At 46.8% G+C, this 27,609-nt stretch overlaps 1 protein-coding gene and 1 long non-coding RNA gene across 3 annotated transcripts in view; one reads left to right on the top strand and one right to left on the bottom strand.

The window, feature by feature from the left end:
• Positions 1-27,609, top strand: part of ZNF143 (zinc finger protein 143) — an 84,267-nt gene that overhangs the window by 53,706 nt on the left and 2,952 nt on the right. For both annotated transcript variants that reach the window (XM_045016401.1, XM_045016402.1), the window contains exons 12-15: positions 5,942-6,169; positions 7,743-7,891; positions 17,544-17,705; positions 24,928-25,071. In XM_045016401.1, the coding sequence (XP_044872336.1) occupies positions 5,942-6,169; positions 7,743-7,891; positions 17,544-17,705; positions 24,928-25,071 (683 nt within the window). The remainder of the gene's footprint in view (positions 1-5,941; positions 6,170-7,742; positions 7,892-17,543; positions 17,706-24,927; positions 25,072-27,609) is intronic.
• LOC123370143 lies at positions 1,407-26,051 on the bottom strand. The gene is made up of 4 exons (XR_006579290.1): positions 25,964-26,051; positions 16,740-16,823; positions 2,459-2,531; positions 1,407-1,644 (listed from the first exon to the last, which is right to left on the bottom strand). It is a non-coding gene; the product is annotated as an uncharacterized LOC123370143 (long non-coding RNA).

Below are 27,609 nucleotides of genomic sequence, written 5' to 3'. Positions count from 1 at the left end.
CAGGTCTGTCTCGTCAGCGCTGACTGCTCCACGGCTCAGCACATATGATGCTCTGGAGACCTCCAGCACCGTCCATACCCCAGCTGCTGCCGGTATGCACCACTCCGGTACTGAGACTATGGGCTTAAAGTTGCGTGCGTCTTCTAATATGGCACCACACAGCACCGCAGAGGACTCAGTGCCGACTCAGCCGAGCCTGCTCATGCTACACTTAAGTACGGTTGCTGTCCCAGCACCGACACTTCAACCACCTATTACTCCGCATACGGCGCAGCACCAATCAGCACTGGCCGACCCTGAGGCACAGCCAGAGCACCCAATGTAATATATTCCAGCTCCTTCTACCTCTGCACCACAATTTATTGATTCCAGCAATTTGCTAATTTCACCAACTCCAGATTCCCCACTACTTGGTACCGATCTCTCACTGGCACAGTCGGCACGGCACCGATAGCTGTCCCCTGTTCCCCCTCACTTTTCTAGTGATAAGGATGATGAAGTGGAGGGAGTTTTTTCACCACACCATTTCTCTCCCCTTCACACTCCTGCTAGCATGGGACTAAGGAGACCGAAGTCCTCATATTCCAAGGACTTACCACCATGGTATGGACACCTGTGGATGGGACCACCCATGCCCTTCCCCGGACAATGGCATTACTGGAACCCATGGGGGTCCTACAGCAGGCAGCACAGTAGCCAGCCCAGCTCACGCAAAGGCAACACTAGATCTCCTCCTGTACCTGTGCACACTTCTGTGACAGATGGATAGGAGCAACCGGCAATGGTGCACGCAGATGAGGCACCTGAATCCTCTCCAAATAATACTAATTCATCCACCTCACTGGACAAGGCTATTATGTCCGTCGTCCTCCCGCACCACCACCCCCACCTCCCCAACAACAGCAGATGATTTTACTCATTTTCAGAATCTCATCAAAAGAGTGGCTAATGAGCTCAAGATCATTCTAGAGGAGGTTTTGGAGACTCAGCATGAGCTGATCGACCTCCTCTAAGATCGCCCTACCCATTAATGGAGCCATTATGGACCCTGTCAAGAATATGTGGCAAACCCCAGCCACCATACCCCCTACCTCCAGGGACTCAGAATTCCTTTTCATGCACTCAGCACCAAATTCACTGGTAGTAGAAACAGCCAACCAATTGAACAAACAGCAGCATTTCCTGTCCACTCCCTCTGACAAGGTCAGCAAAAGAATGGACCTGCTCGGCCGCAAAGTTTATGCATCATACATGCTACAATTTAGAGTGGCAAACTATGCGGCCCTACTGGCCAAATATGATCACAGAAATTATGGGAAACGCATGGATTTTATTAATGACATCCCAGAGGACGAGAGACAACAATTCAAAGCAGTAGTCTCTGAAGGACAGATTATTTCCCATGCGGCATTGCAGGCTGCCCTCAATGCTGCAGACACAGCTGCCAGATCCACCGCAACAGCCATAGTGATGCATCGGGCTTCATGGTTTACCTCTTTTTCTTTCCCACGCAAGATACAAAACATCGTGGAGAATCTCCCCTTCGATGGCGAGAAGTTATTTGCAGCAAAAAACAACGAGGTACTGCACACCATGAAGGATTCCAGAGCGGTGCTCAGATCCTAGGCACCCATACACTGGCAACTAGAAGAAGATAATACAGGTATCAGCCTTACCCAACGCCCACAATACCTGGCCTGCACACAACAGCCGAGGCCATACGACCACCAGAAGGAACATTGCTAGAGACTCAGGCATCAACGATGACGCCTCATAACATTGGCACCGTCCCAACTCCCTCCTCTAATAAGCAGTTTTGAAGCCTTGGTCGAGGGTATAGAAGACCTCCCACCCACTCCAGCACTTATACTTCTCATCCAACCTTTTGGTCACCATTTGCTCCCATTCTACCACAACTGGCGAGCCATCACTACAGATAGATGGGCCCTAGAGGTCATCCAATTGGGCTATTCCATCCCCTTCGTGTCCATACCCCCCACCCACCGTCTACCCTGTCCCTCTTCAGGGACCCCTCTCACACGGTCCAAGATCATCTTCAAATGGAGCAGTGGAGACGGTGCCCAATTAGTACAGGGGAAAGGATTTTTATTCCCACTACTTTTTGACAGAAAAGAAAAGTGGGGGATGGCGACCCATTCTCAATCTCAGGCAACTCAACAAGTTTGTCAAAAAGAAAAAATTCAGAATGGTTACCCTCACAACCATAATTCCAGCGCTGGAGCAGGGAGATTGGTTTTCAGCCCTGGACCTGGAGGAGGCTTATTTTCATGTAACTATACACCCTGCCCACAGGCGTTTTCTCAGATTTGTCATGGGGTCAAATAACTATGTTCTGCCCTTTGGACTCTCAACAGCACCCCACGTCTTTTTTTTCCCCAAGATTCTCACGGTGGCAACAGCACACCTATGGAAAAAAGGAGTTCTAATTTTTTCTTACCTGAACGATTGCCTGCTCAAGGCGCCAACTCTTGGGGCAATCCAAGTCACGCAGATGCTTCCAGGGTCTTGGCCTACAAATAAACAAAAACAAATCCACATTAACTCCTACTCAATGACTAGAGTTCATAGGCACTTGCCTCGATTCCATAACCGGACTTGCATATCTCCCATCCGACAGATTCATAAAGAATCTTGTTGCCAAGTTGCAAAACAGTCCGCAGGTAATTGTTCAGGACTGTCAGCAACTTCTCGGCCATGTGGCCTGTTGCACTTTTGTGGTCAAGAATGCATCCCACTACATGCGATGCCTGCAGAATTAGATGACCACTGTCTACAGACCAAATGTGCATAGCCTAAACATACTTCTATCCATACCTACCAAAGTCAAGGACTCACTCACATGGTGGACTTGTCCACACAACCTCTGCTTCGGAGTCCCGTTCGTGCAGGAGTTCCCCTCCATTATAATTACCATAGATGCTTCCCTCACGGACTGGGGAGCACACATGGCACACCACACCACTCATGGACTCTGGTCCCTTACAGAAGCCTCACTACACATAAATCTTTTAGAGTTCCAAGTGGTCCACAACACCTGCCTCCATTTTCTCCCATACATCCAGAATCAACATATCAGACTCATGATCGACAACATCGCCTGCATGTTTTATATAAACAGACAAGGGGGAGCTCGATCCCACTCGGTCTGCATGGAGGCTATGAAACTTTGAAATTGGTGCCTCCGACACAGTATCCAAATTTCAGCCTACATACCTGGTTCACTAAATATGACTGCGGACGAGCTCAGCAGATCTTTTCCAGTAGATTATGAATGGGAGATAAATGATACAACATATTCAAAATATGGGGCTACCTGTGACTGGATCTTTTTGCAACCGTGACCAACAAGAAATGCCCGGATTTCTGTTCCAGAGCAGGCCTAGGAAAACACTCAGTGGGAGACGCATTCATCATCAAATGGAGCAACAGTTTCCTATACATGTTCCCCCTGCTACCAGTTCTTCACAGGGTATTGCAAAAAATGTGAGCGGAGAGGGCCAGGGTCATACTAATAGCCCCTACGTGGCTCAGACAGGCATGGTACCTATTTTTAATGAGGATGTCGGTTTGCCTGCTGATTCTACTTCCTCTCCTCCTTCCAAACTTATTATCACAATGCAGGGGTCAACTACACCACCCCAGTGTAACAGTGCTGTGCCTCAAAGCATAGCTCCTCAGTGGCTCTCTAATGAGGAACTAGACTGCTCTGAACAGGTACAAAGAGTACTATTACATAGGTGGTACATGTGGATTTTGTTCTGCTATCTACATAAATGGAATAGGTTCACACACTGGTGCTCCACCAAGCAAACCGCTCCTGCTTCCACCCCTCTTTCACTAATGCTAGACTATCTGAGCTCTCCTTTAGCTCCATAAAGGGGCATCTAGCGTCAATTATGGCAGTTCACAATAAGACCGGAGACACTACTCACTTTGCCCACCCCATCACAACGCAGTTCCTCAAGGGCCTCCAGACACTATACCTGGACATTAGACCACCCACTCAACCTTGGGACCTGCACTTGGTCCTCACATTATGTGATGCACCATGCATTTGAGCCACTTGCAACATGCTCCCTCCTACATCTATCCATGAAAACTGCATTTTTAGTTGCCATTACATCTGCCAGATGTATAGGAGAACTTCAAGCGCTTATGGCTGAACCACCGTACGCTATATTTTTTAAGGACAAAGTGACACTCTGAACGCATCCTAAATTTCTCCCCAAGGTGCATTCCTCCTTCTACCTCAAAGAATCTATCACTCTACCAACCTTCTTTCCTAAACCGCATGCGAACACTTGAATCAGCAGTGCATGCACTCGACATGCGCAGAGCATTGTCCTTTTATTTTGATAGGACTAAGCCCTTTAGGGCTTCCCCTAAACTTTTCATTTCAATCGCAGAACGATCTAGAGGCAAATCCATCTCTACCCAGAGAATATCCAATTAGATAGCAGACTGCATCCGCCTGTGCTACCAACTAAAGAAGATAATCCTCCATCTTCTGTTAGAGCACACTCCACCAGATCTGCGTCAATGTTTGTGGCATTCTTACGCAACAGCCCCTTCACAGATATTTGCAAAGCCGCCACCTGGGCTTCAGAGCATACCTTTGCTTAACATTATGTTCTTACTCAGGGTCCTCTGACGACATTCGAATAGGCCAAGCTGTGCTGTCTACAGCTTTCTTACCAGATCCGAAGTCCCTTCCTCCTTAAGAGATACTGCTTTTCAGTCACCTGGAGTGGAGCACCCACAGGGACATCTCTCGAAGAAGAGGAGGTTACTCACCTGTGCAGTAACTGATGTTGTTCAAGATGGGTGTCCCTGGGTGCTCCACTACCCACCCTCCTCCCCTCTACTTTGGAGTTTGGCGCGGTCTCCGTTGTAGAGAAGGAACTAAGGAGCCCAGGCCACACACGCTATTGAGAGACAGTCGGCGTATAAGGTAGGAACCGCACATGTGCGGCCCGTGCGAGTACTGCTGTAAAAATCTCTGGGCACAGGGGCGCACCAACACCTGGAGTGGAGCAGTCATCTTGAAGAACGTCAGTTACTGCACGGGTGAGTAACCTCCTCTTCTGGACCTAACAGGATCCACCTGGTCTAGCTGCTAGGATTAATCAGCAGAAGTAACACTGCATCCATGTGCAGGGTCCTACAGCTCTGTAGCCATGATTTTTTGTATCCTCCTGGTTTTCATTGTTAGTAGGGATGAATAAATCTCCTGGAGTTGAAGATTTTGTATACCTCTTGAACTGGTTTTGGGGTTTGAGTTTGTGTTATATTAATTTTAAGTGAAGAATGTCATTTCTATTTAGCCTTAATCATTTTTATATATATATATAAATCCCATAAAATTCCTGTAGAGCTAAAGAGACTGAGGTTTGGGACTCTAACTTACCCGACCAAATAACACATTTCATCTTTGAGGGAGGATAAGTGCAGAACTTCCTATGAAGTCAGAGGGGCAGCTAATGTAAAGAGTTAGGGCAGAATTGTGAGTACTGTGCCAAACTGAGGGCTATATTGGCATCTTGCCAGGAGCTTGGGGAGCCCACGTGTTATTTTCAGATAGCGGAGCAGATTGCAGCTACCCTCATCTTTAGTATGAATATCTGGCACATAAAAATTAGGAGATCCAGCATGCATGGTCCTTCTTGATTTGAGTGGCCTCCTCAGATAGCATGGTAGGGCCAGCCTGTTGTGGCAGCACATCGGTATTAAAGAGGACAGCCATGCATTGCATTGTGGCCATTGCTGCGTTAGGAAAGGAAGCTGGAGAACGCATGACTGACCTGGGTGGTAGTAAAACTGTGTCATTAAATGTCTGTGTAAGTGGCAGGATATTTATGGTCCGGGTTTTCCTGCATATACTGGTTATAATTTTCTTCATCCCTTTTGTCTTTCCCTGTAGGCGAGAAGCCCTATGTCTGCACAGTTCCTGGCTGTGACAAACGTTTCACAGAATATTCCAGTTTATACAAACACCATGTTGTACATACTCATTCCAAACCATACAACTGCAATCACTGTGGGAAAACATACAAGCAAATTTCCACACTTGCTATGCACAAGCGGACAGCGCACAACGACACAGAGCCAATTGAAGAAGAGCAGGAAGCTTTCTTTGAGCCGCCTCCAGGTTTGTGTTTGGTGTTCCCAGTCTCTGATCTTCCTCCCATAGTAGCAAAACAAGATTGCGTCCAGCACACGCCTATGACTATCAGTATTCCACAGAGCCAGGGAAATTAAAAGACAGGTGTGATATTTTCTTCAGTAATACTTTGCACTAACTAGCACCTTTTATCTGAGAGTACTAAAGTGCTTTACAAACACTAAGTAAACATCAAAATACCCGTGTGAGGCACAGTAGATAGATATTACTACATCCATCTTATAGATGAGCATTCAGGCGCTGAGAAAGTAATTGACTTGGTCATAAAACAAGTCAGTGGCACAGCTGTGAATAAAACAGAGAAACAGCCTTCCTGTGCTCTAACCACTAGATCACACCCGTCTATGAATATCATTTTGAAGCAGGCCCGAAAATGGATAAAATGTTTATATTACATCCTAAAGGATTATTCTAAGTATATAAAACACCATGTGTGAGAGTCTATGCTCTGATCTTAAAGATGCAACCCTGGAGAAGGGAGGGAAAAAAGTGGCTTCACACTATCTTTGCACCCTCCTGATTTTGAGCTACTCCTGAGACCAAAGTGGGCTGCCCTAAAGTTACAACAGCCTTTCTGTGCTGCCCTATGGGTAGTGGGGCTGTTGAGAACGCCCACAGTGCTATGCTCTATGGATCTGCCCCCAGCACAGCCCATACAAGATGTCCATTTACTGTTGTCAAGCAGTTTTTCTGTATGGAGGAGCACTACGTAGAAAACGGTCTTTACGGTACTTTAGAGACTAAATCCAGTCAGAGTAAAAAGTCAGACTGATTGGAGTATGAGAAAATGCATTTTCTTATTGCAAGAAAACAAACATAATTTTTTACATTCTTATTTTAGCTGGTGTTGGGGTTGGATATAGGGTAGATGTAAATAAGTGATCTATCCTGACTGGAAAAGCAGTTTTACTATTTGTATATGGGAGACTGCAGTGAAACCCTTCTTAAGTAAATTGCCGCATTCTGATTGCTACTTACAAAGGAAAGATTAGAATGGAAGATGTCTATTTGCCAAGGTTAAACATTTATTAAGATAATATACTGTTATATCAGTCCTCACACAATGATGCCACTCTACTCCTCTGCGGTTCAGTGTGTTCGTTAATGAATAATTCTTTTAATGAGCTGCCGATTGTGTGTACATCAAACCTTAGTATGTAAAGGTTAATGTTTAATTAAATGAATTGCAGTATTGTTTGCCACCCTTTTTAATATTATCTTTGCTTATAAACTAAGTAAATATGCCTTAAATACCAAAATGTCTATTTTCTTTTCAATGCACAGGATTTATATGCATTATTCTCCATTTAAAAAGTATGCCCCACACCTAGTAAAACAGTCACTTGGAGCATTTATATTTGATTTCAATAGCAGTTTCCATTTCCTTCTCTCTCTCTCGCTCTCTTCCCGTCCCCTCTTTACAACCCAGAATTTAAAAATTTTTATCCAGAAAGTTGCTTTTTTCTTTTTAGCTTTGCTCTTATTACTATTAGTATTTGCAGAATGTAACATATCCTCCTGCCTTCCTTTTATGAAATAGGTCAAGGTGAAGATGTTCTAAAAGGCTCCCAGATAACCTATGTGACAGGTGTAGATGGGGAGGATGTCGTTTCCGCACAAGTTGCTACAGTTACTCAGTCAGGGCTCAGTCAACAAGTTGCATTAATTTCCCAGGATGGGACCCAGCATGTAAGTATTCACCATGGTAAAGAATTTGCTAATAAGAGGATAGTAGGAATTAAAGCTGTTATTTATCTTCAGATATTCCATTATGCCTACTTACATTAGAGTTAAAATCCCTGAATAATGGATGTTTGTATGTATTAGGTTTCAGAGTAGCAGCCGTGTTAGTCTGTATCCGCAAAAAGAACAGGAGTACTTGTGGCACCTTAGAGACTAACAAATTTATTTCAGCATGAGCTTTCGTGAGCTACAGCTCACTTCTTCGGATGCATAGAATGGAACACACAGACAGGAGATATTTATACATACAGAGAACATGAAAAGGTTGAAGTACGCATACCAACAGGAAGAGTCTAATCAATTGAGATGAACTATCATCAGCAGGAGAAAAAAAACTTTTGAAGAGATAATTAAGATGGCCTATAGAAGGTGTGAGGAGAACTTAACATAGGGAAATAGATTCAGTTAGTGTAATGACCCAACCATTCCCAGTAACAGGGAGTTTCGCAAGGGAGTTCTCCAGGTGAAGGAGGAGCTAATACAGCATCTGTGGGGTAAGTGACTGTCTGTAGTGTGTGTTTGTTTGTGTTTGGGGGTTACTTGCTGTGTGCTGAGCTTGTGTTTGTCAGTCTGTTTGTTTGTTTGTTTGTTTGTTTGAGGGACCATGTGCTCTGGCTGGCAGTTGGAGGCAGGTTTGAAAGCTCGAAGCCTCTGGTAATTGGCTGAGCCTTAATCAATGGGCAGGGCATTCACTCAGGCCAGGGCTTTATAAAGCTGCGCACAAGCGACCAGGGGCTGCTAACAGGGAGTTTCGCAAGGGAGTTTAGAAGGGGAGTGGGAAGGGAGCGGGAGTCCCTCGCCAGCCCTAACCCCTTCCCTGTGGTCCCCCTAAAATCTATAAACCGAACCACATTTCAAAGCTCCCTTCTGTAAACCACCCTTCCATTAACTAGGAGACAATGCAGGCAGAAGCCCAGCAGCAGAGTGGGGGCTATCCAGTTTATTGCACTGAGTGTTGCATGTATGATTACCTGCCCTGTGGGCGGGTGGCGTATGTGTGCAGTCGGTGCAAGGAGCTCCTGGCCCTCAGAGACCATGTACGGGCTTTGGAGGCCAGGGTGGCGGAACTGGAGGAGCTAAGAGAGGCAGAGAGGTATGTTGATGAGGCTTTCCGGGACACTGTAGAATTGTCCCACCTCCGCTCAGACAGCTCCTGTGCTGTTGAGGAGTAAGAACAGCCCAGGGAAGTAGAGCAGTCAATGGGAGCAGAGGGAAACCTTTCCCGTAGTCAGGACCCTCCTTCCAGATGGTGCTGGGGTTGCCTCTCGCACTGAGGTTGCCTCTCCAGGGGAGGGAACTCCAGTTTCTAGGAAAAGGCAGGTGTTAGTAATGGGAGATTCGATCATTAGAAACATAGATAGCTGGGTTTGTGATGACCGGGAGAACCGTATGGTGACTTGCCTGCCTGGTGCGAAGGTTGCGGATCTCTCGAGGCATCTAGATAGACTTATGTGTAGTGCTGGGGAGGAGCCGGTGGTCATGGTACATGTAGGTACCAATGACATAGGGAAGGGTAGGAGAGATGTCCTGGAAGCCAAATTTAGGCTGCTAGGGAAGAGACTGAAATCCAGGACCTCTATGGTGGCATTCTCAGAAATGCTCCCAGTTCCACACGCAGGGCCGGGTAGGCAGGCAAAGCTTCAGAGTCTCAATGCGTGGATGAGACGATGGTGTAGAGAGGAGGGGTTCACGTTCATTAGGAACTGGGGAAACTTCTGGGATGGGAGGAGCCTATACAGGAGAGATGGGCTCCACCTAAACCAAAGTGGAACCAGACTGCTGGCACTAAACATTAAAAAGGTTGTAGAGCAGTTTTTAAACTAGGAGATGGGGGAAAGCCGACTGCTGCAGAGGAGCGTGTGGATCGGACACAGACTTTTCTTAGGGGAGAGTCTGATGATAGAGAATCTCCAGGTTATAGTCAGGAGCAGAGGACTGAAAAGTATAATGTAAGGGCCGGATCAGATGATAAACAGTCACATAAAAAAGAATCTGGCACATCAGAAAAAGGCAGGCTAATAAACAGGGACAAGTTTTTAAAGTGCTTGTACACAAATGCCAGAAGTCTAAATAATAAGATGGGTGAACTAGAGTGCCTTGTGATAAAGGAGGATATAGATATAATAGGCATCACAGAAACCTGGTGGACTGAGACCAATCAATGGGACACAATCATTCCGGGGTACAAAATATATTGGAAGGACAGAACAGGTCGTGCAGGGGGAGGAGTGGCACTATATGTGAAAGAAAGTGTAGATTCAAATGAAGTAAAAATCTTAAGCGAATCCACATGTTCCATAGAGTCTCTATGGATAGAAATTTCATGCTCTAGTAAAAATATAACTTAGGGATCTATTATCGACCACCTGACCAGGACAGTAATAGTGATGATGAAATGCTAAGGGAAATTAGAGAGGCTATCAAAATTAAGAACCCAATAATAGTGGGGGATTTCAATTATCCCCATATTGACTGGGAACATTTCACTTCAGGACGAAATGCAGAGATAAAATTTCTCGATACTTTAAATGACTGCTTCATGGAGCAGCTGTTACGGGAACCCACAAGGGGAGAGGCAACTCTAGATTTAATCCTGAGTGGAGCGCAGGAGCTGGTCCAAGAGGTAACTATAGCAGAACCGCTTGGAAATAGTGACCATAATACAATAGCATTCAACATCCCTGTGGTGGGAAGAACACCTCAACTGCCCAACACTGTGGCATTTAATTCCAAAAGGGGGAACTATACAAAAATGAGGGGGTTAGACAAAAGTTAAAAGGTACAGTGACTAAAGTGAAATCCCTGCAAGTTGCATGGGCCCTTTTTAAAGACACCATAATAGAGGCCCAACTTCAATGTATACCCCAAATTAAGAAAAACAGTAAAAGAACTAAAAAAGAGCCACCGTGGCTTAACAACCATGTAAAAGAAGCAGTGAGAGATAAAAAGACTTCCTTTAAAAAGTGGAAGTCAAATCCTAGTGAGGCAAATAGAAAGGAGCACAAACACAGCCAGCTTAAGTGCAAGAGTGTAATAAGAAAAGCCAAAGAGGAGTTTGAAGAACGGCTAGCCAAAAACTCCAAAGGTAATAACAAAATGTTTTTTAAGTACATCAGAAGCAGGAAGTCTGCTAAACAACCAGTGGGGCCCCTTGATGATCAAAATACAAAAGGAGCGCTTATAGACGATAAAGTCATTGCGGAGAAACTAAATGGATTCTTTGCTTCAGTCTTCACGGCTGAGGATGTTAGGGAGATTCCCAAACCTGAGCTGGCTTTTGTAGGTGACAAATCTGAGGAACTGTCACAGATTGAAGTGTCACTAGAGGAGGTTTTGGAATTAATTGATAAACTCAACATTAACAAGTCACCCGGACCAGATGGCATTCACCCAAGAGTTCTGAAAGAACTCAAATGTGAAGTTGCGGAACTATTAACTAAGGTTTGTAACCTGTCCTTTAAATCGGCTTTGGTACCCAATGACTGGAAGTTAGCTAATGTAACGCCAATATTTAAAAAGGGCTCTAGGGGTGATCCCGGCAATTACAGACCGGTAAGTCTAACGTCGGTACCAGGCAAATTAGTTGAAACAATAGTAAAGAATAAAATTGTCAGACACATAGAAAAACATAAACTCTTGAGCAATAGTCAACATGGTTTCTGTAAAGGGAAATCGTGTCTTACTAATCTATTAGAGTTCTTTGAAGGGGTCAACAAACATGTGGACAAGGGGGATCCAGTGGACATAGTGTACTTAGATTTCCAGAAAGCCTTTGACAAGGTCCCTCACCAAAGGCTCTTACGTAAACTAAGCTGTCATGGGATAAAAGGAAAGGTCCTTTCATGGATTGAGAACTGGTTAAAGGACAGGGAACAAAGGGTAGGAATTAATGGTAAATTCTCAGAATGGAGAGGGGTAACTAGTGGTGTTCCCCAAGGGTCAGTCCTCGGACCAATCCTATTCAATTTATTCATAAATGATCTGGAGAAAGGGGTAAACAGTGAGGTGGCTAAGTTTGCAGATGATACTAAACTACTCAAGATAGTTAAGATCAAAGCAGATTGTGAAGAACTTCAAAAAGATCTCACAAAACTAAGTGATTGGGCAACAAAATGGCAAATGAAACTTAATGTGGATAAATGTAAAGTAATGCACGTTGGAAAAAATAACCCCAACTATACATACAACATGATGAGGGCTAATTTAGCTACAACGAGTCAGGAAAAAGATCTTGGAGTCATCGTGGATAGTTCTCTGAAGATGTCCATGCAGTGTGCAGAGGCGGTCAAAAAAGCAAACAGGATGTTAGGAATCATTAAAAAGGGGATAGAAAATAAGACTGAGAAAATATTATTGCCCTTATATAAATCCATGGTACGCCCACATCTCGAATACTGTGTACAGATGTGGTCTCCTCACCTCAAAAAAGATATTCTAGCTCTAGAAAAGGTTCAGAAAAGGGCAACTAAAATGATTAGGGGTTTAGAGAGGGTCCCATACGAGGAAAGATTAAAGAGGCTAGGACTCTTCAGCTTGGAAAAGAGAAGACTAAGGGGGGATATGATAGAGGTATATAAAATCATGAGTGATGTTGAGAAAGTGGATAAGGAAAAGTTATTTACTTATTCCCATAATACAAGAACTAGGGGTCACCAAATGAAATTAATAGGCAGCAGGTTTAAAACAAATAAAAGGAAGTTCTTCTTCACGCAGCGCACAGTCAACTTGTGGAACTCCTTACCTGAGGAGGTTGTGAAGGCTAGGACTATAACAATGTTTAAAAGGGGACTGGATAAATTCATGGTGGCTAAGTCCATAAATGGCTATTAGCCAGGATGGGTAAGAATGGTGTCCCTAGCCTCTGTTCGTCAGAGGATGGAGATGGATGGCAGGAGAGAGATCACTTGATCGTTGCCTGTTAGGTTCACTCCCTCTGGGGCACCTGGCATTGGCCACTGTCGGTAGACAGATACTGGGCTAGATGGACCTTTGGTCTGACCCGGTACGGCCTTTCTTATGTTCTTATGTTCTCTGTTTAGGCCTCAGTTAAGTGTGTCTAATTTGCATATTAATTCAAGTTCAGCAGTCTCTCTTTGGAGTCTGTTTTGAAGTTTTTCTGTTGCAAAATTGCCACCTTCAAGTCTGTCACTGAGTGGTTAGAGAGGTTGAAGTGTTCTCCCACTGGTTTTTGAATGTTATGATTCCTGATGTCAGATTTGTGTCCATTTATTCTTTTGTGTAGAGACTGTCCGGTTTGGCCAATGTACATGGCAGAGGGGCATTGCTGGCACATGATGGCATATATCACGTTAGTAGATGTGCAGGTGAACGAGCCCCTGATGGCATGGCTGATGTGATTAGGTCCTATGATGGTGTCACTTGAATAGATATGTGGACAGAGCTGGCATCGGGCTTTGTTGCAAGGATAGGTTCCTGGGTTAGTGTTTATATTGTATGGTATGTGGTTGCTGGTGAGTATTTGCTTCAGGTTGGGAGGCTGTCTATAAGTGAGGACTGGCCTGTCTCCCAAGATCTGTGAGAGTGAGGGATCATCTTTAAGGATAGGTTGTAGATCTTTGATGATGCGCTGGAGAGGTTTTAGTTGGGGGCTGTAGGTGATGGCTAGTGAGGGATAGCTCAGTGGTTACAGGGGGGAGGGATAGCTCAGTGGTTTGAGCATTGGCCTGCTAAACCCAGGGTTGTGAGTTCAATCCTTGAGGGGGCCACTTAGGGATCTGGGGCAAAAATTGGTCCTGCTAATGAAGGCAGGGGGCTGGACTCGATGACCTTTCAAGGTCCCTTCCAGTTCTAGGAGATTGATATATCTCCAATTATTACCTTATTACCTAGTGGCGTTCTGTTATTTTCTTTGTTGGGCCTGTCCTGTAGTAGGTGGCTTCTGGGTACTCTTCTGGCTCTGTCAATCTGTTTTTTCACTTCAGCAGGTGGGTATTGTAGTATTAAGAATGTAAGAAAGTACTCCTGTTCTTTTTGTATGTATTAGGGCCAGGTTTCACAGCTGGGTCAGAATAAAAATAAGTTTAAGATTGGGCTTCCTCTGGAATACACAGTTTAAGCCTTGTTTGTTTGTTCTGAGCAGAATATGAATACAAAGCCTTTTTGGCCTTCACAACATCCCATAGCAACAAATTCCACAGGTTGAATGTGCATTGTGTGAAGAAGTGCTTCCTTACATCCGTTTTAAACCTGCTGTCTATTATTTGCACCAGGTGACCGCTAGTTTCTGTGTTATGTGAAGGGATAAAAAAATTATTTCCCTATTCACTTTCTCCATACCATCCAAGATTTTATAGACCTCTATCATATCCACTCTTAGTCATCTCTTTTCCTAAAATGAATAGTCCCAGTCTTTTTAATCTCTCCTCATATGGAAGCTGTTCCATACCCCAATCATTTTTGTTGTTCCTTTTCCAATTCTAATATATCCTTTTTGAGATGGGGTGACCAGAGCTGTACACAGTATTCAAGGTTTGGGTGTCTCATGGACTTATATAGTAGCCAGGGGTGAAAGTAAAATACAGCTCTTACTGGTACGGGACCCACTCTGGATTTAAGCCATGCAGCCAAATGCCTATTCTATTGTGCCCTGCCTTGGTCTCCTCTCCCCCCTTCCACCCCACAACAAATGTGAGTGAAATTAACAAGGATGCCAAAAATGGCCCATAATCCGTGGTCTGAACTGCGGAGTGAACAGCTAAATTTAAGCTGTTCTTATGCAGGCAGCAGGCGTCCTGGGCAGGCTTCTCCCTCAGCCAGTCCCCCTGCTCCCTGCTGCAAGCTAGAGGGGAGCTGCTGCAGCCCCTGCTGAGTGCGAGGGGTCGGGGGAACGCGTTGGCAGCCTGGCTGGAGGAGGAGGGAGGAGAAAAACCAGTGTGACAGTGAGTTTTCCCTTTCCAAGCTTTTATTAACTTTGTGTTTAAACTGTTTTTTATGCAGCCAGAAGAGGTGAAAGTAAGCCAGTACTGAATGCTCCACTTATTTGCCAGTACACTGCTGCACCTTTTTTTACCGGTACTCCGTATTGGCTTACTTTCACCTCTGATAGTAGCATTATGATATTTTCTCTCTTCTTATCTATCTCCTTCCTAATGGTTCCTAACACTCTGTTCGCTTTTTTGACTGCCACTGCATATTGAGCAGATGTCTTCGGAGAACTATCCACAGTGACCCCAAGATCTCTTTCTTGCGTGGTAACAGCTAATTTAGAACCCTCATTTTGTATGTATAGTTGGGATTACGTTTTCTAGTGTGCAGTACTTTGCATTTACCAACATTCTGTTTCATCTGCCATTTTGTTGCCCCGTCACCCTGTTTATTGAGATCCCTTTGCAATTCTTCTCAGTCAGCTTTGGACTTAACTACCTTAAGTAACTTTGTATCATCTGGAAATTTTGCCACCTCACTGTTCATCCCTTTTTCCAGATCATTTATGAAGCTGTTGAACAGCTCAGGTCCCAGTACAGATCTTTGGGGAATCCCACTATTTACCTCTTTCTCTCCCTTTGTTTCTTGTCTTTTAACCAGTTACTGGGGATCTTCCCTCTTATACCATGACTGCTTATTTTGTTTAAGAGCCTTTGGTGAGAGACCTTATCAAAGGCTTTCTGAAAGTCCAAGTATACTATATCGACTAGATCACTCTTATCCACATGCTTGTTGATTCCCTCAAACAATTCTAATAGATTTGTGAGGCACAGTTTCCCTTTACAAAAGCTGTATTGACTCTTCCACAACATGTTGTGTTTATCTGTATGTCTGATAATTCTGTTCTTTACTATAGTTTGAACCAATTTGCCTGGTACTGAAGTTAGGCTCACTGGCTTGTAATTGCCAGGACTGCCCCTGGAGCCTTTTTTAAAAATAAATGTTATGTTAGCTACTCTCCAGTCATCTGATACAGAGGCTGATTTAAGAGAGAGATTACATACCATGGTTAGCAGTTCTGCAATTTGATATTTGAGTTCTTTCTGAACTCTTGGGTTAATGCCATCTGGTCCTGGTGGCTTATTACTATTTGTTTGATCAGTTCCCTCTCTCAGGGTTGGAAGGCCTTAGAAGCTTTGCAGGCTTATTTTGCTCACACTCACTGCCACACCCCATAATAAGAACTTCTTTGCATAGGGCCTGGTTTCTGAGGCTTCTTGAAATTCCTTAATAAGCTGTTATGATCTCACAGGTCCAGACTTTACTCTTGTCCAGACTCCTGACCTTCTGAATGCAGGGGCTTTCCAGCTCTAGTGCTGCTGGACAGTTCCCATCACTACTAACTAGGGCAGGCTTCAGTCACTGCCAAGAGAGGAACAAAAAGAAGTGCACTGACACTGCCTCAGCACAAAGATCTCTACAGAAAGTTTGTTTTCATTTAAGTGGTAAATAAGGAACTTAGTTGAGATAGGACGTTGCCATAAGAGGTTCATCTGTTTTATTTCTTGTTTGGCTCCTGCAACACCAACAAGACGTATCTGGGAAAATTCTTGCTTTTTATATTTCAGCAGGGCAAGCAGTTGATATATGTATTTAGATCTGAAAAATACCTCCCAAATCTGAATCAAAGATGAAATATACAGTTCTGCCGTAACACTACAGTAACACTGTTGTAGTGTTTTAGACCATTACTGTAGTGAATTTTTTATGCCCAAAGGTGAAGGAGTGTGGCAGCCTTAACACAGAAATTCTTTGCACTTGTTCTTACACCTCAACTTGACTTTCATTTTTGGATTTCTTTTCTGTTTGGTAATGCATGTGAGACTGAAAACGTAAAATAAATACTTACGTCTTTGAATTCTTAAGAAAAATTACAATGATGTTTTACCAGCATCTCCTAAGCCAAATGAAAATACAGGTGTGTTTGACGCTTCTGTTAACAAATGTAAAATGGTATTATGTTGAGTTCACATCTCCAACACTTTTAGTGAAAATTTTAGTTTATACTGTTCCTTATGCAAGACACTTCCATGGACTGTCTATAATGTCTGAGGTTAATTTGGATGTGATCTAATTAAAACAGAACTACTAAGCAGTTCTCTGACTGAAAAAGGATACATGCTGCTGTTACCTATTGCAGTTTAGTTTTATTTCTGTAAACATGCATTATGAATTAGGAAACGTCTGAAAGATTGTGGGATAATAGATTCCAACTGGTAAAAGAGCTGGGATGGTGACACTTTTTGTCCAAGAAGGCTTGGGGAAGTAAAGTGGTTTGGAGGAAATGCAGGAACAAGCACAGCAGGAAGAGTGGTGATGGCTTTTAGAGTCTATAGCCAGTTTAGCTTAAATGTGATGGCTGGATAAAGTAAATTCTTCAATGCTACTGAGAACCGACTGCCTTCTCAAGGATAGTTCTGGCTTGTTGTTCATTAACAAAGAAATTGTGCTACCAAATGGCAGAAGCGTATTTTATAAACACTATTACATTTTAAGTTTGTGTTTTATTTAAACTCCTATTTGAAAATATTTACAAATCTTGGATTGTAGTCTGAAAACACATTGCCATATGACCCAAAGTTAAAACTCATTTAAGACTCAATCAGCAATTAAAATAAACTTGTTTTAATTCAAAAATTACATTGTGTTTCAGGTCAACATATCTCAGGCTGACATGCAGGCCATTGGAAATACTATCACTATGGTAACACAAGATGGTACCACCATCACAGTCCCTGCCCATGATGCAGTCATTTCTTCTGCAGGAACACATTCTGTTGCAATGGTAACTGCAGAGGGCACTGAAGGACAGCAGGTAAAATGTTTTTCTGTATACCTGTGTCTTTTTTTCTAAGATATTTTTAAATATATACATAAAGACACTTGAAGTATTATCTGCTTCACACAAACATATCTGATTAGAGCAAAGCTTTCCATATCATTCCTCTCATAATAACATGGTAATGCATTGTTCTTCTTCGAGTGATTGCTCCTATGCATTCCAGTCAGGTGTGTGCGCCGCGCGTGCACGGCTCTTCGGAACATTTTTACCCTAGCAACTCCGGCGGGCCGGCTGGCGCCCCCTGGAGTGGCGCCGCTATGGCGCCTGTTATATACCCCAGCCGGCCCGTCCGCTCCTCAGTTCCTTCTTACCGCCCGTGACGGCCAGTTGGAACTGTGGAGTGCTCTCTGTCCTCCACAACCCTAGCTCTCGCTACTTTTTCTGTACATAGTTGTTTCATTACTTAGTGTAGATAGTTCGTTCAGTTAGTTAGATAGTTTTAGGATAAGGATAAGGGGGGTCTTCCCCCCCTTTTCCTCTACCGGTGCGGGCTCATGCCCAAGGCACCGGGCTTTAAGCCCTGCGCATCTTGCCAGCGGCATATGCTGGTCGGGGATCCGCACGACTCCTGTCTCCGTTGCCTCGGGGAGAGTCACAGGACAGATAAGTGCCCTATCTGTTCGGCATTTAAGCCCCGGACGCGTAAGGAGCGGGACATTCGCCTGAAGCAGCTCCTGATGGAGGCGTCGCTCCAGCCCCCAGCACCGACCGCGCCGGCACTGAGGGCTTCATTGGCGCGTAGCGCACCGGCGGCCCCGAGCTGCTCCGGCACCGAAGCTCCTCGACCTCAGCCGGCGGCACTGGCGACCCGGCACCGCTCCCTCTCGCCATCCAGGAAGCGTAAGCCAGCGAAGGCAGCTGCAAAGACCCACGCTCAGGGTCAAGAAGCCCAGCCAATACCACCACCTACAGTACCGGCTGTGGCCGTGCACAGGACGTGCACCGTGCCGTTGCCTCCGGCGCCGCAAGGGCCGTCGAGTCCGGCACCGCCACGCTCCCCGGCGCTGACCGCGGTTGAGCTGCAGCTGCCATCCACGCCTGAGACTTTCTCAACGGCGCGGGAGCTCATAGAGCTCACAGAGGCACCGAGCCTCCGGCCCCCGGCACCGCCGGTGCGGGCTGTTGTATCGGTGGGAAAGCCGGCGATGATGATTCGGCCCCCTTCTGCGGATGGAACGGCACAGACGGCGCCCCCGGTCCCGTTCCCGGTCCCGACGAAGGTCACCGTCCCGCCGCTCAAGATCCCGGCACCGCTCACCATCGCGGTACCGGTCGCCGTCTCGACGCTGGTCGCAGTCCCGGTACCGTTCAACATCGTGGTACCGGTCGCACTCCCAGCGTCGCTCCAGGTCCCGATCGCCTTCGCATCGGCACCGACGGAGGTCCGCTTCCCGGTACCGTTCCCGGCACCGTGACTCTCGCAGCCGCTCCCGGCACCACCGGTCCAGATCCCGGTCGAGCTCCCGGCATCGGTCAAGCTCCCGGCACCACGGCGGACGTTGGTCTCGGTCACCATCCCGGTACCATGATGACCGGCGATCCTCGGCACCGTCCGGGGACAGGCTGCCACTTTCAACGGCGCAGTCCATCAGCGCCTCTGCACCTCCATGGCCATCTCGCCCCGCGTCGGTCGCTTCCGGGGCAGGCAGCAACAGGCACCTTCCGCCTGCTCCGCATGGTCAACCTCAGGGTGCACAGCAGTGGGGCTTCTGGGTCCCCTGGGCCCAATACGAGACTCAGGGGGTGCCTTTCCCTCCAAGGGCCCCTGCCTCCGGGAGCAGGGTACCAGAGACCACCGTAAGTAGACCGCCCCCTTCGCCACCAGGTTCGGTTTCGATACTGCCCTGACCCCCAGAGGCATCCTCAGCCCGAGCCAGCCGACCAACCGTTAGAAGATCCATCTACGGAGGCTGTAGTCCAGGGCTTATCCTCGTCGTCGTCACCAGACGAGGCGGTGGCCGGAGCATCTGCCACAGATCCTCCACCAATAGACTTGAGGGCCCACCAAGACCTGCTTCGCCGCGTGGCAAAGGCCATCGATCTCCCCGTGGTGGAGGTCCAGGAGGACGAGGACCCAGTGACGAACGTCATTGGAGCGGAGGCTCCAGTACAGGTGGCCTTACCGTTCATCCGTACGATCCAAAAGAACGCCATGACAATCTGGCAGTCACCGGCGTCCGTCCCTCCTACTGCCCGCGGGGTCGAGCGAAAGTACTCCGTCCCCCCCACGGGATATGAGTATTTGTATACTCACCTGGCCTCAGACTCGTTGGTCGTACAGTCGGTCAACGACAGGGAGAGGCATGGTCAGCCCGCCCCAGCGCCGAAGTCTAAGGAGGCGAGGCGGATGGATCTGTTGGGCCGCAAGGTCTACTCTGCTGGCGGTCTGCAACTTCGGATCGCCAATCAGATGGCTCTCCTCGCCAGGTACGCCTATGACATCATGGTGTCCCTGGCGAAGTTTACAGAACTGCTCCCAACAGCCTCCCGCCAGGAGTTCTCGGCGCTGTTGGAGAAAGGGAAAAAATCTTCCAGGTCCTCCATCCAGGCCGCTCTTGACTCCGCGGACTCGGGAGCAAGGACCCTGGCCTCAGGAGTGACTATGAGGCGCATCTCCTGGCTGCAGTCCTCCACCCTACCACCGGAGGTGCAGTACACACTGCAGGACCTGCCTTTTGATACTCAGGGTCTGTTCTCGGAAAAAACTGATTCCCGGATCCAGACCCTGAAGGACGGTCGCATAGCCATCCGCACTCTCGGGATGCATACACCGGCAACACAGCAGAGATCCTTCAGGCAGCAACCCTCCCGGCCTTTCACTCAGCCATGGTACCGTCCCTACAACAGCAAGCGGCCTGGCCTAAATCGCCGTCGACCATCCGGCAACAGACGCAACCAGGCCCAGGCCCCTTCCAAGGCCCCTCAAGGGTCCAAACAGGCCTTTTGATGGGACGCCCGAGGACGGCCCATCACTCTTCCTACCGGATCCTACCCTTTTGTTTTACAACCGCCTTTCCCATTTCTTTTCGGCGTGGTCCCAAATAACGGACAACTGGGTGCTTCAAACAGTCCAGTCGGGATACCGCCTTCAGTTTGTTTCGCCCCCCCCTTCCCGCCCACCCTCCCTGTCCCTCTTCAGGGACCCCTCTCACGAGCAACTCCTCTTACAAGAGGTCCAGACTCTGTTGAGCGTGGGTGCCATAGAGGCAGTGCCTCAAGAGAGGCGGGGCAGGGGATTCTATTCCCGCTATTTTCTCATCCCCAAAGCGAAAGGAGGGCTACGTCCTATCCTGGACCTTTGAGAGCTGAACAAGTATCTGCTCAAGCCCAAGTTTCGCATGGTCACCCTGGGGACCATCATTCCCTCTCTGGATCCGGGAGACTGGTTTGCCGCCCTCGACATGAAGGACGCGTACTTCCATGTCGCGATCTATCCTCCCCATCGACGCTACCTACGTTTCGTGGTCAACAACGCACACTACCAGTTTGCAGTGTTACCATTCGGCCTATCCACCGCACCGAGGGTGTTTACCAAGTGCATGGCAGTGGTTGCCGCAGCCCTCCGCCGTCGTCATATACACGTCTACCCGTATCTCGACGACTGGCTGGTTCGCGGAACGTCTCGGCGGCTGGTAATGGACCAGATGACAGAAATCCTGTCTCTATTTCAACGGCTCAGTCTTCTCATCAATGCCGAGAAGTCCTCCTTAATTCCGTCGCAGCGGGTGGAGTTCATTGGAGCGGTTCTTGACTCCAAGTTGGCCAGGGCCTGCCTACCGTGATCTCGGCACCAGACACTGGTCTCCGTCATTCGAGACCTCGTCACCTTTCCTACCACGACGGTGCGATCCTGCCTCCGCCTCCTGGGCCACATGGCATCCTGTACGTATGTCACCGCGTACGCGCGGCTCCACCTTCGCCCGTTCCAGTCCTGGCTAGCATCGGTGTACCGCCCGCATCGAGACCCTGTCGACATGGTGGTCACGGTCACCAAGCCAACCCTCGAGTCCCTCAGCTGGTGGCTAGACCCAGACGTCGTGTGTGCGGGAGTCCCGTTTCACCCTCCTCGCCCATCCGCCACTCTGACCACGGATGCATCAGCGCTCGGCTGGGGGGCTCACCTGGGCGACCTTCACACCCAAGGTCTTTGGTCAACATCCGCGAGCTGCGAGTGATCCGTTTGGCGTGTCACATCTTCCGCACCCGCCTGCAAGGCCGCTGCGTGACAGTGTTCACGGACAACACGACAGCGATGTTCTACGTGAACAAGCAGGGCGGAGCCCGCTCCTCCCTCCTCTGCAAGGAAGCGCTGCTCCTGTGGGACTTCTGCGTGACCCACTCGATTCGCCTGGAAGCGTCATTTCTTCCAGGAGTGCGGAACATGCTGGCTGACCATCTCAGCAGGTCGTTCCTCTCCCACGAGTGGTCCCTCCATCCAGATGTCGTGCACACAATCTTCCGGAGGTGGGGGTTTCCCCAAATAGACCTATTTGCCTCCAAGGAGAACAGGAAGTGCCACCTGTTTTGCTCGTTCCGGGGTCACTCGCCAGGCTCCCTGTCGGACGCCTTCCTTTACTCCTGGAAGGATCACCTCCTCTACGCCTTCCCTCCGTTCCCGCTCGTGCACCGAGTGCTACAGAAGCTTCGGAGGGACAGAGCCCACGTCATACTCGTAGCTCCGGCCTGGCCGAGGCAGCACTGGTACACCCTGCTGCTCGAGCTCTCCGTTCGGGATCCCATCCCCCTTCCGTTGTGGCCGGACCTCATCACGCAGGTCTTTGGCAGACTCCACCATCCGAACCTGCAGTCCCTCCATCTTACAGCTTGGTACCTGCATGGTTGACCCACGCGGAGAGGGACTGTTCGGCAGCGGTACAGCAAGTCCTGCTAGAGAGTAGAAAGCCTTCCACTCGCTCCACCTACCTTGCGAAATGGAAGCGATTCGCGCTCTGGTGTGACCAACGAGGCCTCAATCCCTTCGTAGTCCCTGTCCCTACCATCCTGGACTACCTCTGGTACCTTAAGGAGCAAGGTCTGGCGGTTGCCTCCTTGAAGGTACACCTGGCAGCAGTGTCCGCCTTTTGTCCATCTACGGGAGGTCGGTCCGTCTTCTCCAACCAGATGGTTTCCCGCTTCCTTAAAGGCCTGGACCACTTGTACCCGCCCGTGCGGCGTCCTGCCCCGACCTGGGATTTGAACCTCGTTCTGGCCAAGCTTATGGGACCGCCCTTCGAGCCTCTAGCCACATGCTCTCTGCTCTACCTCTCCTGGAAGACAGCCTTCCTCGTCGCAATTACATCAGCGAGACGAGTCTCTGAGCTCCGTGCTCTAACGGTTGGTCCACCATACACCGTCTTCCACGGAGACAAGGTGCAGCTTCGACCACACCCGGCCTTCCTCCCTAAGGTGGAGGAAGGTGTCGGCCTTCCACCTCAACCAGGAGATCTTCCTCCCGGTCTTCTTCCCGAAGCCGCATGCCTCACCTCGTGAGCAACAGCTTCACACCCTGGACGTCCGCAGGGCGCTTGCCTTTTACATCGAGCGGACGAAGCCCTTCCGACGTTCGACCCAGCTGTTTATAGCAGTCGCCGACCGCATGAAGGGCGAGCCAGTCTCCTTGCAGCGAATTTCCTCATGGGTTACGGCATGTATTCGGACGTGCTACGAGCTTGCTCGCGTGCCACCATGCCGCCTCACTGCTCACTCGACGAGAGCGCACGCCTCGTCGGCCGCCTTCCTGGCCCATGTCCCCATCCAGGACATCTGTAGAGCGGCTACCTGGTCTTCTGTCCACACCTTCGCCTCCCACTACGCGTTGGTGCAGCAATCAAGAGACGATGCAGCCTTCGGCTCCGCAGTATTACGCCACGTCTCACTCCGACCCCACCGCCTAGGTAAGGCTTGGGAATCACCTGACTGGAATGCATAGGAGGAATCACTCGAAGAAGAAGAGACGGTTACTCACCGTAGTAACTGTTGTTCTTCGAGATGTGTTGCTCCTATCCATTCCAGACCCGCCCTCCTTCCCCACTGCCAGAGTAGCCGGCAAGAAGGAACTGAGGAGCGGACGGGCCGGCTGGGGTATATAACAGGCGCCATAGCGGCGCCGCTCCAGGGGGCGCCAGCCGGCCCGCCGGAGTTGCTAGGGTAAAAATGTTCCGAAGAGCCGTGCACGCGCGGCGCACACACCTGACTGGAATGGATAAGAGCAACACATCTCAAAGAACAACAGTTACTACGGTGAGTAACCGTCTCTTCTGCACTGCCTTACATGGGAGGATCTCAGAGTTTTATATACATTAATTAGTTGAACCTCAAAACAACCTGTGAATAGTGATGAGAGAACCAATTTACAGATAGGTAAAATAAGGCACAGAAAGGTTGTGACATGCTCAAGTCATACTGCAAACCCGTGACAAAGCTGGGAATACAATCCAGAACTAGTCCTGGCTCTTAGTCTCCTGCAAATCCCATTAAGGGACAACATTTCCTTAAGCAGAGTAAAAATTACTTGTTTTTTGGCAAATTTTGCTGCACTTTTTTGCCTTTAATCTGCAAAACATTAGATTTTTTTTTCAAAAAGATGTATAGAAATTTAGTTATGAAATTCCCTAATCCCTGTTTTTCAGAATGTATTCAAATGTTGTAAAACAATCCCCTATTATATGTTTTTAAGGTGTGCTTGCAAAAGAGAATATTTATTAATTATTATAGAATTATGGATCTAATAATCACAAATTAAGCAAATATACTAAACCTATGTGCAAATAATGCAGTCTTCTCTATTTAAATTTTGAAAATATAAAAGCATTTGAGCTTTTCTGTGGTACCTTATTAGGCTGCCAAAGGAGAGATTTAAATTTAAATGTGAATTCAGTCTTCTATTTCTCAGGACTGAAAGAGGCAACATCTGATGACTAGCATAGCATCTCCCTTAATTCTGAGTTTTGCTCCTTGAGGATATTCATTTTTCAGAGATCACGACAGATAAGATTGAAGAAGAGCATGAACATGATGATGATGATGTTGGTTTATAAAAAAGGTTGATCATATTTGTCTGTCTCTTAGATTACTTTGTTGAATCAAGTCACAATAGTAAATTGTCCTAGGTAGGCCCTGAAGTTAACATTCAACTGAGATTATTGAAACAGATTTTAAATTTCAGCTAGTTTTGATGTTTTCTTTTGCCTTAAAGGTTGCTATAGTGGCTCAAGACTTAGCATTCCATAGTGCCTCATCAGAAATGGGACATCAGCAACATGGGCATCACTTAGTGACTACAGAAACCAGGCCTGTTACATTGTTGGCTACATCCAATGGAACGCAAATTGCAGTGCAGGTAAGATGCTCGTTTTTATTTAGTGTGTGCCCTGTGTCCAGTGGTCTCTGGGCACCTAATGAAATAACTAACAAACTTCTCTCCCCCTTCCCTCCCCCCCACCCCCAAATAAAGGGCAGTCTGGCCCAACACTTAAATAAATAAATAAAAAATACTAGCATGGATGCAGTAATAACAAACATCCTTATTTCCTTCTTTCAGACATAAAAGTAGCACCCATCAAATTGTAAAATTAATTAAAAATACTGAGGCATATTGAGCCATACCTGGAAAAGTGCCATATTTATACCTTTTCATGTATATTGATGGAAAGAATATTCCAGAGGCACAGGCCTTCAGTGAGAAGCCCTGCCATCCATCCTTCAAGATTATATTTTGGATGGTCAGAAATTCCAAACTCCTTAATTTACATTGCCAGGACTAGATAAAGGGATTGAAATGATTCCCCTGGCAGACTGATTCAATGTTGTTTATGGCTTGAAATACCAATAGTGACACCGCTAATTGAAATCGGTATCTAGATTTGTGCAGGATTGACATCCCCAGAAATCGCATCTTCTGTTTTATCCATGTAACAAGAAGTATAGTTTGGGTAGCAGCAGAGTCAGAAGGAAATAAGGATGTTTGTTATTTCAGCAATAGGTATCACAAATAGATGAGGTAAAAGGAAAAGAAAGTACCTGGAAATCTCTAGATTAAGATTAATATTGGTAAAAAATATTTTAGTAATTAGTAATGAATGGAAAGGAAATACTGAATAAGCCTGTCTTGATTGTTAAGTGGTCATCTTCCACCAGTTGCTTACCGGATGACTTCGTTTACCTTACATGTAAATGCCATTTTCATTGTCAGTTTCATGTTGATTGTGCAGAATATATTTTGTTATATTTACCTGAGTGTATCAGTGGGATGCTTTGGGGGATCACCCAGACCAGTAATGGGTTGTGTCACCACCTGCCTTTAACACTGGCTGCTTCTGTGCTGCTCAGCTTTGGCTCAGAGCCCTGACATCAGCAGCCTGCTCACAGCACAATGGCCTCACCCTGGCTTCCACCAGCCTGGTTACTCCAACAGCCTTTCCAGTCCCGAGTCTCTCCAAAACCATCCTCCTTGTAGTGTCCAGAGCTTCACTGGTCCCTCGCATAAGTTATTATGGTCATTGCCTCCAAAGAGACTGAACACACACACCAGTCTGGTAGTTTGGCTGAGGATTTTACCCTTCGTTTAATATACAGCACTGAGATGGTTTCATAATAAACAAGAACCAGTTTATTAACAAAAAACAGATATTTAAGTGATAGTAAGTAAGAATAGATGGCACAGAGATGGTTACAAGTAAAACAAAACAAAACACGCTTTGTAGAGACTAAAACTTTTTAATCTCTGTTTAAGCAAGTTCCTCATCTAGAGTCAGTTACCAGACACTTCATCCCCCTTGGTAGAAGGATTCAACTTTCTCAGATTACAAGAGCTCTGGCCCTTTGTCTCCGTCCTATGATGGATCACAAAATGGCTTTTTGCTTCTGCTTATATCTTCCCAAAGTTCATTGACCTTGTTTCAAGAGACAGGAAGGCATCCTGGTGGTGCAGCCCAATCCCCTGTCGTGATTAAGTGGTCATCTTCTGCCAGTTGCTCACCTGATTACTTTGTTTACCTTACACGTAAATGCCTTTTTCATTGTCTTTGATCTCACCTTGGTTAATTTACATTGGAGACATTGTCAAGCTGGGCGAAACAACGTTCCTTTGTCTAAGATGGTCTGGGCTCAGGCACTACCTACCAAACACATTTTAGAAACAAATTTCTAGCACACGTCTATAATTCTTTATACACTGCCAGTATGTACATCACACAGTAATATTGAGGACCAGCATGTGACCAGTTTGCATATGACATCATCTTACATGGTAACTTTTAGATACAGATTATGACAACAGTGAGTTGTGGGCAGTGAGTGTGTCAGGCCTGATAAGAGCTATGGTCTGGTGTGCCCTCTGCCAATTGGTATTTAAGAGGCTCCTTGGGTCACAATCGGTAACTCTTCAGAAGTGTTTTGACCATTCAAAACTATACATATTTGATAAAGCTAACAGAGAGATTAAAAGCTTCCAAACTCAGAAGGTGACACACCCATGAGAACTATATTCTGTGTTCTCAGATGCATATATCTTAGAGCTCTTATTACAGGTTATTTTCTTTTATTTCCGTTGGAGGTCTGAGTATGAGAGGATGTCATTGTCACTTTGGTTTATGAGGAAAGGAACACAGTTTGAATGGTAATGAATTACAGAGCCTTTCAGTTCTAAGACATGGGTTCTAATTTTGCCAAAATTGGGTTCTGTGTGAGGGCATTTCAGTGGTCTTTCTGAAATTAGTTATACAAATAACAAAAAGTAATAGTGTAATTAGCCCATCTTGGCACCCTCAGCAGAGCATCCAGTGATTGAATGGGCAAGGAAAACAAATGGCCCTTTCACTCACAGAAGTTATCACTCTGGGTCAGAATTGAAGTACACTGGCAAATCAGTCTAGGAAAG

The sequence above is a fragment of the Mauremys mutica genome, chromosome 4 (genome assembly GCF_020497125.1).
Source record: "Mauremys mutica isolate MM-2020 ecotype Southern chromosome 4, ASM2049712v1, whole genome shotgun sequence".
NCBI lineage: Eukaryota > Metazoa > Chordata > Testudines > Geoemydidae > Mauremys > Mauremys mutica.
This window is presented reverse-complemented; position numbering and strand designations above follow the sequence as displayed.